The 13,803-nt window shown below is 43.5% G+C and overlaps 1 protein-coding gene across 1 annotated transcript; it reads left to right on the top strand.

The window, feature by feature from the left end:
- Positions 1 to 31: 31 nt before the first annotated feature.
- Positions 32 to 13,419, top strand: QTRT2 (queuine tRNA-ribosyltransferase accessory subunit 2; the record flags this gene model as incomplete). The annotated part of the gene is made up of 8 exons (XM_081998731.1): positions 32 to 330; positions 1,063 to 1,118; positions 3,376 to 3,452; positions 6,228 to 6,437; positions 7,381 to 7,580; positions 10,201 to 10,352; positions 11,883 to 12,000; positions 12,957 to 13,419. The coding sequence occupies 8 exons, from the start codon at positions 32 to 34 to the stop codon at positions 13,216 to 13,218; spliced, it is 1,374 nt and encodes a 457-aa protein (XP_081854857.1). The 3' UTR covers positions 13,219 to 13,419.
- Positions 13,420 to 13,803: the final 384 nt, after the last annotated feature.

Genomic DNA, 13,803 nt, shown 5'->3' with positions numbered 1-13,803 from the left:
GGAGGTGTCGCTTCCCCGCCGGCGCACGTTGATGATGCCGCGTGAGGTGATCGGGGCGGGTACGGGAAGCGGGGAGGCCCGCGCTCCCCTCCCCCACGCAGCCCACGCCAGTAGCGGCGCTCCAGGGCCCACGATGAAGCTGAAGCTGTGCGGAGCGGGCTGCGGGCGGCTTGGGACACTGGCGGGCCTGGGCAGGAGTGGGGCCGCCGCCCTGGCGCTGCCGGGCTGCCTGCTCTACACGCGGACCGGCTCGGCGCCCCACCTCACTGCCGACACCCTGCAGGCGGTCGGCGGCGTCCCCGCCGTGGCCCAGCTCACCTTGCCCACCCTGTGAGTACCGCGGCCGGGTTGGGGCGGCCGTTCTGCGGGGCGCAGCGAGCCCCCGCAACGCTGCGGGGGGCAGGCGTGCTTCTCGCTTCCCCGGACGCGAAGCGAAGTGTCGAAGTCGGTTGCCCCTTTGTTGCTTCCCCGTCGGAAGGAGGTGTAGTGACTTAGTAGGAAGCAGGTAAAGGTAAGGGGCCTAGAGGGCTGCATAATTTTTGAGCGTGATTTGGCCAAACCCCTCTTAGCGACTTCCTAGTCTTCTTCCCAGCAGAATAATCAGCTTTAGAAGCAGCCGACTCTCAAAACTAGTTAGGTAAGTAAGTGGCAAGTGAAAGGAAAGATTAACATCATGAAGGTTGTTAGAAGCTCTCCCCTCTCTAACCTGTGTAGTTTTTGAGTGATGCACGTTAGTAATGCTCCCCAGAAAGTCACAGTGTTACTTCATGCTCTCCACTAAGTCAATGGTCACAGGTCAGTGTGGGTAAAGCTCTGCCTTTTTGCCACGGAATTATGAGTGTCCTGATTTGTAAGCCGTGATTCTTGAGCTCTGTGTCTCTGCCATTTAGTTCCGTCTGTCCCTGCTTTGCTGCCTGATAGCTGGGTGGCAACTATCAGTGCCTAAACCAATCCAAATGCACACAACACCTAAGTATGGAAACAGAATGAAACAGTTATGAAACCACCGATCTTTCTTGACAGTTGTTTGTTTAGTTAATGTGTTTCTCTATCTGGATGCAGGGCAGAACTTCATGAGGTCCTGGAAGAATATAAAGAAGGAGCTGCAAAATTTATAGGTAAAGTATGTATGTTTGCTTGTATATCTGGAGAGATAACATAGATGGATCCCACTGGTGCATCTTTAGGCAGTACAGTAGGCAGAAAAATGTGAGCATAGGCTTTCCACACTTAGGCATTTTCTTACTCAAAGTGGCACTAAGGAAGACTTGAAATAGTATGTTGTTAGTAATATGGCCAGAAATCTTTCAAACAGGCTACAGAAATAAGTGGTTTTGCTTTATTTCTCTTTTTCTGCACCCAGACTTCTCCTTGGGGGCTTCAGCACTGACTGGGATGGTCTTAACCCAAAAGTTGAGACTAGAACTGAAAGAGGTTTTACTGTAGCCCTCAGTCACTGTTGCAAATGGATCTTGCCAAATGCAATTTCTGACTTCTTTTGATGAGGAGAATTAGAAATTGTTGTGAAAATGGTGTTCTCCATGTATTTCCTGACAGTATCTTTCTGCTCAAGCTGGCTTTTTTGATTCTCATAAAGCAGTTAGTTTCATATGAAGATTTCCTGACAGGAGAATTTCCCAATGGGAAATCTTTGTCCAGTATGAAGAATAAACAGGTAAAGCACCCCACATCAAATCATTCTCAGCTGGCAGATGCTTCTGCCTCCCGAGTTATTCCTCTTCTGAGAGGATGTTAGAGGAAGGACCCATGTTGGACTTGCAGGAGCTTTGAGGAGCCAAAACAGCAGGTGGAAAAGCTAACTTTTTCCCTGTTCTTTATTCCTGTCAGTTTATCGGTCAGGCTGTACTTGCTTCCTGTATTCTCCTTCCATTTTTCCATGTTAAATAGTCAGTTTTAGGAATGTACTTAACTTACGGATAGTCAAAAGCAGAACAGTCCGTGTTGCCGTAGACCTCAGCTACTGCACCAAGCCTTTGTGATCTTCATCAGCCCCTGTACTCCATTCATGGAGCAGTTCATGAATGAAATCTTAACACCTTGGTGATAAGAATGAGTAAAGCAGCAGTTCCCGTGTTTGTGACTGTCCTGAGTTTTTCCTCTGGTTGTCATAACAGATCAGTAAAGGCCTGACCATGTGCAGTACGCAACCAAGACCGCTGTTGTCAGGCTTATGTGGCGAAGGAACCTGAGTGCACAGTGAATGCAGAGTTAGCATCTTGTGTGAATGTCTGTGTGAAAGCCTATGTTTATATCTGGGGAGGTAGCTCAGAGAACTGGAGGGTGATCAGCCAAGTCAACAAGCTGCTTCTCTGGGATGCTTTGTCTCTGCATCTTGTGCTACATTGGGTATAGGGTAAATCCTCTTGAAGTGATGCCGTGTCTGTTTAATTTCTGTAATGTATAGACAGTTCTGTGTGTATGGAATCTAGCAGACTTTGCAAGAAAAAAGACCTTTGAGCTGCTAATACTTTTATCAAACCTGAGGTATTCTTATGAATGTTTTGTATGTATATTATTAATGTATACAATACTATAAATTATTATAATTTTTAAAAATGTTTTAGCATTTTTGTCCTATATACTCAAGCCAAGCTCTTTTTAAAAAAGCATATCAAGATTTTGGGCCTGCATTTCATTACATAAGCAAAGTTATGGCTTGGATTTCCAAAGGAAGTTTGCACCCAACTTTCAATAAATTTTGATTGCCTTGGGACAACTTACTCCTTCAAGAAAATTTGAAAGTCCCTTTTATCCGAAACTTCTTGGAGGTTTCACCAGTTTCACTGACTATATGTGAGGAGAAAACCGTATGTCATTGAGACATACTATCTAGCTTTCTTATGACATTTGAAACCTCCAATCTGGCAGGGATAATAAATTTCTCATTTCTGTAGCTGATCTCTTCTCTCACTATATTTTGTCCTTCCTTAAAAGTTCTAGGCTTGAGGCTGTTGCTCAGTTTAGATTATGTCAAATGTCAGGTGTGTCCAGTGTATCAGTTGAGAGGTCAAGTGAGTCAGCTGGTGGGTCTGGCAAATTCCAGTGGCAAGAGTATTAGTCAAGAAGAAATGTAAATGAATCTCAAAGGAGCTCTGTAGTTTGCAGAACTAAAGGGTATTATCTGACTGTTTGTCCTGATGCTGTGCTCTCTTCCCTGCAGCTGTTAAAGCTGGGGAACAAGTCTGCCTTCTTTGGTGCTGAGATGAAATGAACAATATTTTTTTGCTTTTTTTTGTCAGAACGGATGTACTTGTGAGAATACCCTGTTCCCTTTTGCAAATTTACAAACCACATATTTGCATTGGCTTTGTTTTGGTTCATGAAACTACCCTGTGTCTGTTGCTCTGTTCCCAGGTATGCCAGATGCAGTGCTGTACTGCTCCCTTCATGACCCAGTCGCTCTCTGTCCATCTGGCTACAACACTAACAAGGTACAGTAACTGTAAAGACTTGCAAGAATCCACTTAAAGTTCCCAAATGAAAGCTGCCAGTCCTCCCCTCAATCTGTGTGGGTGTGCTTAGACAGCCACAAGGTGGGGTTTTTTATGCTTTATAGGAAAATAAACCTTTGCACAAAGAGGAGTGTCATTTACATGCTCATACCTCCAAATAAATAAAACTGGACATTTTCTTACTTGGCAGTGCGTTCCCTGAACAGTTCCTGAACTGTGTCAGTTCAGATAGAAAGGAGAGCTCTGGGCTCTCATGCTGTTCTGGTTAATATGGTAGTAAAAGAAAAAAACATGTGTTTTAGCTTATATGCTGTATACGCTTATGGTGATGCCACTGATAAGCAATAAACCAGAAACCCTATGTGTGTGTTTACAGTCTCCTACAGGCCCACAAAGGGGAAGAAATTAGTATTTCTGCAGGAAGGTGGCTCAGTGATCCAGGAGTGCGTAGTCTTGTGGATGTTGGCCCATTCCATCCCACAAGCACGCATGTTCCCCATGCAATCCACACACTACCTGCTGCCACCACGGCTTTGGCCTGGAGGGGCCACTCCTGGCACCTGCTCAGATATGGTCAGTCCAAGGCCTGTTTGGGTACGGTCACATTTGGTGAAAGGTCCCTGAATGACAGAGGATAACTACTGCCAGACTGGTTTTTTGCAGTGCATATTCTTTGCTGCTGGGAACCAAGCTGGGTCCTGTCTCTCTGCAGGGAAGGAATTACTTGAAGTTTGTCTCACTGTTGTGCAGCTATGAGTTGATAGCAGCAATCTAAGCCTGGGTGTTGCAGGTTTGATACTGGGCTTTTTTGGTTTGGTTTTTTTTTTTTAAGCTGGTGAAGATTTTTGTCACCTTGTTGCAAGGCCTTCGGCAGCTGCATCTGTGCTGACAAATACTTATGAAAGCTTTTTGAAAACAATGGGACAGAAAGCTCTGGATTCTGTGACAGAAAGCCTGGCACAGGCTGGATTTAAATAATCATGGGGTAACGCTCAGTTCTCTAAGCCTCATGGCTGTTTTATTTATTAAAGAGGCTTTTTTCCTCTGGAGAGCAGAATGAAGGTAACTAGACTTGATTGTGCTCTGTGCCCTTTGGCTCAAACAGTTCTGACTTCCCTCTGCCTGCCTTCACCAGCTGTTCCTTGATGCTCTCCCCTAAGAGGCAGCAGGTACTAATTGGCCAACATGCTGCCGCAGAACAAGGTATAGCAGCTCTGTTACATTTATTCTGCAGGTACTAATTTGAGATCTCCCTCCTTTGGAGTTGCTTTTTTTAATATGAAATTTACAAAAATGCTGTTACTTTAGAAACTTCTGTCTGTTTCTTTGTTACTCAAATTTAGTGAAACTGGCTGGTGAGGCCAAAAGTAGTAATCAGGAGAAATGGATGGATGGACAGACGGGCAACAGACATGGTGTGTTTGCGCAATCCTTTTTTCTATTTTTGTCGAGACAGACAAAAAAATATTTGTTCTGCTTATATTTTTTGCATCAGCTATCAAACTCAATTTGTGAATTAGTATGCATGAGAACTGCACTGCTTAATCTCTCTGTCTGGCACAGGCTAGGAGAATGTGTTTAAACCCTCAAGCCCCAAAAAGTCCTCATAACACTTCAAGCTATAAGCTATTTCTGAGAGCTGAAAACCATTCCTCATTTAAAAAAGCACTAATGGAGTTGCAGATGAAAAGAACTAACTTCTAAAGGGCTCAAGCTCAATGCTTAACTTTCTTGAATATCCCTTTAAAATTTTGCAGCAGCATCACAAGTCTAACAATAATACAACAAAAGCAATTGCCAAGCTGCACTCAGGTTAATTACAGATCCTGCAGGACAGGAAGAAGCATGGTAGCATAAGTAGTTGCAGTGACTGCAGTAACACTTTGTGAATCTGAATGTTGAGTGAGTTGGATGGTGACATCTCCTAGCCCAGAGGTGTTCAGGGAATGCAACCTCTCTGTGCAGGGCCTTTTGTCTTGCTTTAAAATCTTTTGAGGGTGGCATGGAGTAATGATGGAAGATGGGGGCCCATGTGCGCACACAGAATGGAAAGTGTCTGAAGTGACTGAGGAGACCTGTGTTTACAATCCTAATGAGTACCTGCCATTTCTTATGTTGCTCAGTTTGAAAGCTGTGTATTTCTTTTGTACTTGGTATTTAAATCCCTTCTTAAGTGGCTGGAATTGGGACCTAAAATAACATTGGATTCTGAGATTAAATTGCCTAACAACCTTTTGTATTCTTCCCAGTGTGTCTGTGCGCTTTATATATACACAGATATTCACATGGGTGATACGAATTCACTGCTTAGAAGAGGAAGTACTTTTTTGGTTTTGCATTGTGCATAGCAAATTAGTGAACTGTATTGCCCTTTGCAGCCTTTGCTGATTTCATGAGATGACAACATAAGTTTGATAGGAATTAAGTCTTTCCTTTTTAATTTCTTTTTCCAATTCTGCCACTAATTTTTGTGATGATAGGCCAGCTGCTCTATCTCTGAGACTTCCAAGCAAGTCACTGTGTTGAGTGTGATGGTTTCACCAAAGAGTATCCCAGAAATCCCAATTCAGTCATTTATCTCCTTTTACTCATTGTGCCAAGTGCAGCTGATTATCTGAGCCATGCTCCTGGAGAGATTATCTGTGAACTGTCATTCCTGTATCTGATATTTCACTAGACTGATTCCTTCTCCCTTTGACCCTTGAGATTTGTTAACCTTTGCAACTAGCGTTCATCCCTATTCTTCCTTGACAGGCAGTGTCGCTGTGGGGAAGCTCAGGGCGCATGGAAGTGACACCTTCCAAGTTCATGGACATGCAGCGGGCCATCCAGCCAGACTGGTTCCAGTGCATCTCTGATGGAGACACCATTTCTGGGGAAGTTGGTAGAAAAAGGGCCAAGAAGTCTGTGGATAGGTCACTTTCCTTCCTCGATATATGCCTTCAGCTGCTAGAGAAATCACCGGTAAGGTCCCAAAAATATTGGGGCAGTAGCACTGCAGCTACTTTGTGGTCTGTGTTGCATCCTGGGCCAGTCCCAGGATGTGATTTAGTAGGAAATCATGTCACACATATGTATCAGAGAATGCCCTCGTCCTGGACAAGGTATAACCAGTAGTGCAGTGAATTTTCCTCCTACCACTCTCTTCTTAACTTGCCTCCTGCACCAGGACACTGATCTCTACTTGTGCAGAACCACTTTTTTTTATTTTTTTCTGCTTTTGGACTGTAGTGCATTTCTTTCACTTACCTTCGTGCTGTATACATGGACAAAGTAGGATCTTCTCATTCAGATTGAGACAACCCATCCTTTTGCTCTGAAGTCCCCTCAGTTCCAAGTGAGGGAAGACTTGCTAGAATTTGCCAGTGCTGTTCTTTATTTCTTCATTTTCAGGTTTGAAACTTCCCTTCCTCTCCATGAAAGGGAACATATTATCTGAGTCTGTAGTACAAAGGAAAATGGGTGACAGGAGCTGATATTGGTATCCCCTGAAAGCCAATTCATTCTGAGATCTGGTATCTGACAGCCAGGATAATGGCACCTGCTTTGTGGTCTGCACTGACACATGTAGTGCTGAGGGGACACCTATAAAAAGCCATGTACAAAGATCATTTGTGGTTATTGCCTTCTATAGGGAGGTGGGAAGAATGGCACCAAAATTCTCAGTGAGTTAGTGTCAAGGTAAGGAGCAGAACCTTGTCTCTCCTAATCCTTTTCTACCTTACACTTGGGCTTCACAGTGTTGTCTAGGGGCTTATCTTACATGGGATGAAACACTGTGACTGACTCTGGCAAGTTCCTGGGAATGTGGGGCTTAAGTAGCAGAAATCTGGAGTCTGGGCTGTGAGATGTCTTGTGTGTCTTTGGCAGAGCATGCTTTAACACTTGTAGCTTTCTCCTGGGCCAGGAACTACAAGGAAGTGTGATGTTTGGGGCAATTGAAGGTGGAGATATCTTGGAAGAGAGGCTCAGATCTGCCAGGGAGACTGCCAAGCGACCTGTGGGTGGCTTTCTGCTAGATGGCTTCCAGGGATGTGCCATGGCCAAGGAGACCAAGTTGAAATTGATAGCTTCTGTCACAGCAGAGCTGCCAGAGGATAAACCAAGGTAAGCTGTGTGGGCAACATCCCAAGAAGTCCATCTGTCCTATTATGAGGAGTGCCTACAGGCTGCTGTGCAATATGACTGTAGAAAATAATCACTGTATTGCACAGCTACATGTGTGTGCCAGGCTGCATAAATTCTGCCACTGTCAGGCTGCAGTCATCAACCCTAGTTTCAATTTGTATCTGCAACTCAGACCATGCTGTGCGCACACTGTGGGTTTCTCACATTTGGAGAATAATCAAGATTTTAGTTCAACTTGTCTTTACTTTTTTTAAGAAGAATTACAGGTAGGATATGTCTGGGCTGCTTGCATTTGGCCTCTGAGGCCATGACTTACTTGAAGTTCAGCTCCAACGAGAGTATTAGTATCAACCTATTTTACAGGGACCTCTTCTCAGAAACTGTCATGTTTCTAGTTCTCTCCAGTCTGAACTGGAGGAGAGCAGGGAGGGGTGCTGACAGAACCAGTCATCACTTACACCATCTTACAGCAGCCAGCTCTGACCTAGTACCAGAGGCACTGAGCCTGTGAACTACCAGAGCTGGGGCAGCCTGGCCCAAAACTATTGTATTCTCTGCTTGGACTGGCGTAGTGTGGGGATCGTTGTGTATTCTGAGTTGTTGGTTATGCCCATCTGATCCGTGCCAGAGACTGGACAGGAGTGGCAGCATTCTTGACTCTTCTAAATGACTAACAGTACCTAAAGACTTCCAGAAAATAAGTGCTAATATATGCTAGTGGTTCAGAACTGGAGGGGTTCCTTAGCATTGGGTTGAGCTTGCTGGCTTTCGCATGGGTTACTCTTACAAGAGCAGCTGCCACAGAAGTAGTATGAGTGCTTTTTTCATCATTTCCTGAAGAGAGTGACTCATGCCCTATTGCCTTTCTGTAGCTGTGCTGCCCTCTGCTAGCTGAGCATTGCTCTGACTTAATGGTGTTCAAAAGGAAATTAAATGTGAAAGCATGCGTCTGGTGTTCCAGCTTGTTCATGCTTAGCGGTGCCTGGGGTTTGAATTTTCCTGACAATTAGAAGGCTTGCTGTGTTGTTGCCATCCTGTCTGGTTGAGCTACTTAAAAAGATCCTCTGGGAGCATTAGAGTCCAATCTGCTCAGCTAACCTTAGTGGCTACCAGTGTATCTGCCTCATCTATCAAATAGTTTGCTTGTCTGCTTAAGACAGGTGTTTCTGACCTCTTTGTAGGAAGAAAGCTGGTTAAGCCCTAGGAGGGTCTTGTAAGTACCTCAAGTGAATTTCAGGCAATCCTGCTTTCCTGAGTCACCCTTGCCATTCTGTCTGGAGAAGTTGTTTTGCAGCTGTGTTCTACCCCAATATGAAATTCTTTAGAAGGCAAACACTTTCTGTGCTTCACACAAGAAGCGCCTGCTTTTTGTGTGGTGGTGAAATGGTTATTATGAACGTACTCTTTGGAGTCCTTTCATGTACCTAAAGATGCTGAAGTCTCTTGGTAAAATTTATTTTCCTTTTCAGTAGTGTCAGAACCCTTGCAAGAACAAATGTTTGTCCTTACCTGTGCAAAGAGAAGTTTCAGCAAGGGTTTTGATTATATATGCAGAACGACTGTTTTAACTATTGAGAATAATTTTCTCCCTGCCATGAGAGCCTGAAACGTAAGACACTCATGCTGTAAACTTCTCCCATCCTTATTCTGTGCTCATCAATTTAATTGGAATACTTACAAAAGTGACTAAAAATGGCACCTTGTGACTTCACTTATCAGCCCCTGTGTATTTTCCTAATTACCTGTTTAGATCATTGCCCTACATTTGCTGTCAGCCCAGCCATGCACCTGCAGGAGAGCAGGCACTGCTCTGTTCTCTTCTGCTTCACCCACCCTCAGGGAAGCTGCCAGATAAATTTGGCTAACAGCAGGATCTCTATTGCCATTGATGGCAATCCAGCTGGGCTCTTCCTGGCTCTTAATACCATGTCCCAGGAGATGTTACAGCCCAGGTTTTTGGGTAAATAGTTTGAGCAGGTAAGAATGTAGAGAGGTGGGAAGAATAAAGCGAGAAACTTTTCTTTTCCAATGACATTTCTCATTAGTGCATTCTCCTCCAGGCAGTTCTCCAAGCGCTATATGAAATGTTTGTCACCTGAAGAACTTGTACCTTTGACCAGCCATCTACTGCTGTCTCTGCTGGTCTTGATCAAGTCTTTTTAGACTGTCTCCTAAACAGTTACCAAGCAAAGGGGTCTATGTGTCTGGTAGTTCCCTGGGGCACAAACATGACTAAGGAAAATATCTGTTCTGTGGCATAGATGTTAGGTGAATTTTGAACTTAAGTGTATTTCTGTGTGTGTGAAAGAAGCCAAATCACTTCAAACCTAATGAACAGAATGAGGTTTTTCTGCAGGAAATGAGAGATTATTGCTGTCTTCCATATGGCAGATAAAGAAAAGCTTGCCATGTACTGGATAGGTTGGAGGTGGGGAAATGGAAGCACACAGAATTCTGAGTGATGACTGTTGTACCCGCTTGCCTTCTAGTTAGCAGTTGCAGGAATAAGCTACACGTGCTCCATGTGTCTTTTCCTTCAGGTACCTCTTTGCTTCTACTCAGAATGTTCTAGATTTGTCTTCTTATGTGTCTTCTACAGAATCATCCATGGCGTAGGCAAACCAGATGAGGTCCTTGAGTGTATTGAAAGGGGAGTGGACATTTTTGAGAGCTTCTTTCCCTTCCAAGTGACAGAGCGAGGCTGTGCCTTGATTTTCAGTTATGACTATTGCCTGGATCCAGAATCATCAGGTAGGTTTCTTGAGGGTCATTATAATTTTTACTCTATCAGCCAGTATTGTGTCAAGCATAATTCATGGTTTGGAGGAACCTATATTTTAGGTTTTTGTTCCTGAAATAAGTGCAGTATCCACTGGAAAAAAATGTAATTCCACTGTCAAGTGTTGCTTTTGAAGGTGGGGTATTTTGATGGGAAACCTCTTGAGGGGAACCTGAGGCCTCAACCTAGGATCTAAATGTCTGATTAGCCAAAATATGCTCAAGTATTCCTTAAACAGTTACTGAATAGAGGGGTTTTTGTTCAACACCATTGGCAAATTTTCTGTTACCATTAGCAGTGAATGCTGGACCTCTTAAGCAGAGATCTAAGATCCTTGATATCTATAATTAACTGAATATGTGTCTGTTTTAATAACATATTTTTTAAGTCTCTTTTTCTTTCTAGCTGACAAAAGTTAGGGATCCCATTTCTTTAGTCAGCTTTCCTCTCTGTCCTTGCATTCATCAGTTCATACCAAAACAAAAAGGAGATGTTCATAACTCGTTACCTCATTATGCTATGATATGGGAGCATGTGTATTGCCCATTAAAGCCTCTATGAAATGTGTTTCAAGCACATCTTGTTTTAGCCTATTAAATGTGGTTAATACAGAAAAGCGTTTTACGTTTTTTCTCCTGGGTAGAACCCAGCAGCTTTTCATGCCTGGATAATTCAAAACCAGCTGAATAGAACAGAACATTTTGTTTCTTTGTGCTTGCTGCTATGGTTTTTTTTAACCCTTCTCTTTGTTTGTTCTTTACCTTGTTTCACCTTATTCTTAAATCATAAAATTCTAAGTAAGGACAATCTCTTTGTTCTGTGACTGATTAACACTTAGTAGACATGGATTTTGCAAATAGTAATATTGATGTTTCCAGATACATCTCCTGCTTAAAAACAGACGTAAGAATGCAAACCTACAAAATTATGAGATGATTTTTTATTTTTAAGATAGACTGCTGAAAAGGTACATGTGGAATTTATATCTTCTGCATCAGTGCTACCAGACTCTTTTTATTCCCATTGTTTAAAAAAAAAAGCACATCTAAATCTCTGACCCTGATGACCGCATGGAAGGCAAAATGATCAAATGCAGATGAGTTGCTTGTCTACTGTAACAAAATCTCAATAAAATCAATTTGTTCAGGTGACTGCATTCTATTCAGCATGCAGTTCAGACTGGAATATTTTTGACATTAAGAATTGAGCTCAGTTGAGCAGCAAAAAATTATACTGTTGTTTCAGCTCTAACTCTTCATTAGGCTTAGTAGATTAGTTTTCGCTTGTCTGTTGCTGTTTTAATCATCTAAAATTGCATTTGTGTTAACTAACCTATGACAATTAAAGAAAAATAGTTGCTTACTACAGGGAGGAGTTGGAAACTTGTGGCAGGAGTTTTCAGCCGGCAAGAGAATAGTAGAAATACCTACTGTAAGCTTGCTACTCTTCTTCTGCCCTTGCTGTCTGTTCATAAAAGGCTGTTGACCTTTTATTTAAAACAGTTTTAAAACAAAGTGGGGCCCGGGACCTGGAGAAGAATGGTACTGAAGAAGACCAGGATGAAGTCTCCAAAACTGGCCCAGAAGTGACACCATTTGAGATATTTCTGAAGGACAAAAGGTACATGAGTTTGTGAGGAGGGTGCCTGCAGCTGTATCACTAAATATGATGCTTTTGACCTCTGTATTTGCTTGCACGTGGTCAGTAGCTGGATGGGAGACTTCGTAAAACATGAAGATGTTGAAGAAAGTACTTCTGGAGATTGAATGGAGAGTGTTGGACAAGTGTTTTAGCTTGTTATCAGGCAACAGTGTATGACTAAAATGGCTTTTTGCCTGACCTAAAGCTAGGGATTTTCTGATCATTTATCCAGCAGACATACTCTGGTCATAACTATGTTCCAGCTGAAAGACAGTAGGTTCAGAAAGATTGTCTGGGGATCATTTTAGTCTTCCGCATCTAATTTGGGTCATCTTGAGAGGCTAGATTTTATTTGAACAGTGGAGAGCCTCCACTTTCTGACTCGGTTTGGGCAGCTGCAGAGCAATTCTGCAATTTCTGGATACTTCAGAAAAATTTGGGCCAGTGTTACCACCTGTCCTTCCTTCTCTTTTCCACAGCTACTGCTAGGCTGCCTGAGTAGAAAACTGTATTGCCTTGTTCCATCCTCTCTCCACTTTGTAAGAATGGTGCATCTCACAGTAGATTGTTTCCGATAGCTTCCTCCTTCATAGACTGTGTGATAGCTAGTGAGGCATGTCTTGTGCTGCAGCTTTTCTGCCAGGGAAGGCACAGATAAGGCCTCTTTCTGCTGTTAGCTGTGATGTAGTCAGAGTTACCCTTTGACTTAGATGTAGGGCCTTTTGGCTCTGTAGTGAGTTCTGGCATGATATTTGAAGTCCTTTGTGCCAGTGGTGCTGGTCATATGTGTCAACACATCTTATAGCAGCTGGATTCAGGCCCTCAGGACTTCAAGGCTTAGGTCCCTGCAAACAGCCGTGTAGTATCTGGATACTCTTTATTGCCTGAATGGGTCTCCTTACCTTTGACGTTATCCAACATTGCTTCTTCCTTAGATACGAAGATGATTTTGGTCCTTTGCTGGAAGGATGCACCTGTTACTGTTGTCAGAGGCATACTCGCGCCTATGTCCATCATCTCCTCATCACCAATGAGCTGTTGGCCGGTGTCCTGCTCATGATGCACAACTTCCAGCACTACTTCAGTTTCTTCAGTGCCATACGGGATGCCTTAAGAGACAATAAGATGGATCAGCTAAAAAAGCTTGTATTCAGACAGGCGCTTCAAGACCCAGAAAATGGAAAGCCAGGCCAGTGAGTTCAGAGGATGTTGCAGGCTACATCCTTATCCAATGGGACCATGTAAGGTGGACTGCCAACAGTGTCACCTGGATCTGTTGGTAGTAAAATGCCTGCCTTCGTGGAGGGAATTGAAAGGGATATTTGAAGAAGATCTCACTTCCTGGTAGGGGAGGAAGTTCTTATTCAAATGTCCCTTTCAGTTAATTGGCTTGGTGCATCCTCAGGGTATGGAGGAGCTTGAACAGCTCACAAGACCAGTGTGGATAGCTTTGGTTTTGGTTGCTTACTGGTGGTTTTCCATGTGGATGGACAGAATTATTGAACTTGTGATTGAAGAAGCAGCAAGGCATGTGTTTAAAATTAATCCAGCTGCTGACAGGAGGCTCAGCAGCTGTTCAGGTCTCTCATTCCATACCCAATGCATATTACAGGTAATTATTTTTCTAGAAAATCACAGTGGTGTGGTTGTCCCATCATGCAGCTCCTTGATGAGGGATCCTGCCTCAGTCTAACACACTGTTCCTTGTGGCCACTGCCAGCATCAGTGTCCTTGAAAGGAACTGACTGGAAGAGCTTCTGTGTTCAGTGGCACAAGGGACTG

This window comes from Phaethon aethereus (genome assembly GCF_964289735.1).
Source record: "Phaethon aethereus genome assembly, chromosome: 1".
Classification (NCBI taxonomy): Eukaryota; Metazoa; Chordata; class Aves; order Phaethontiformes; family Phaethontidae; genus Phaethon; species Phaethon aethereus.
Note: the sequence above shows the minus strand (reverse complement) of the source record. Positions and strands in the feature narration are given on the sequence as shown.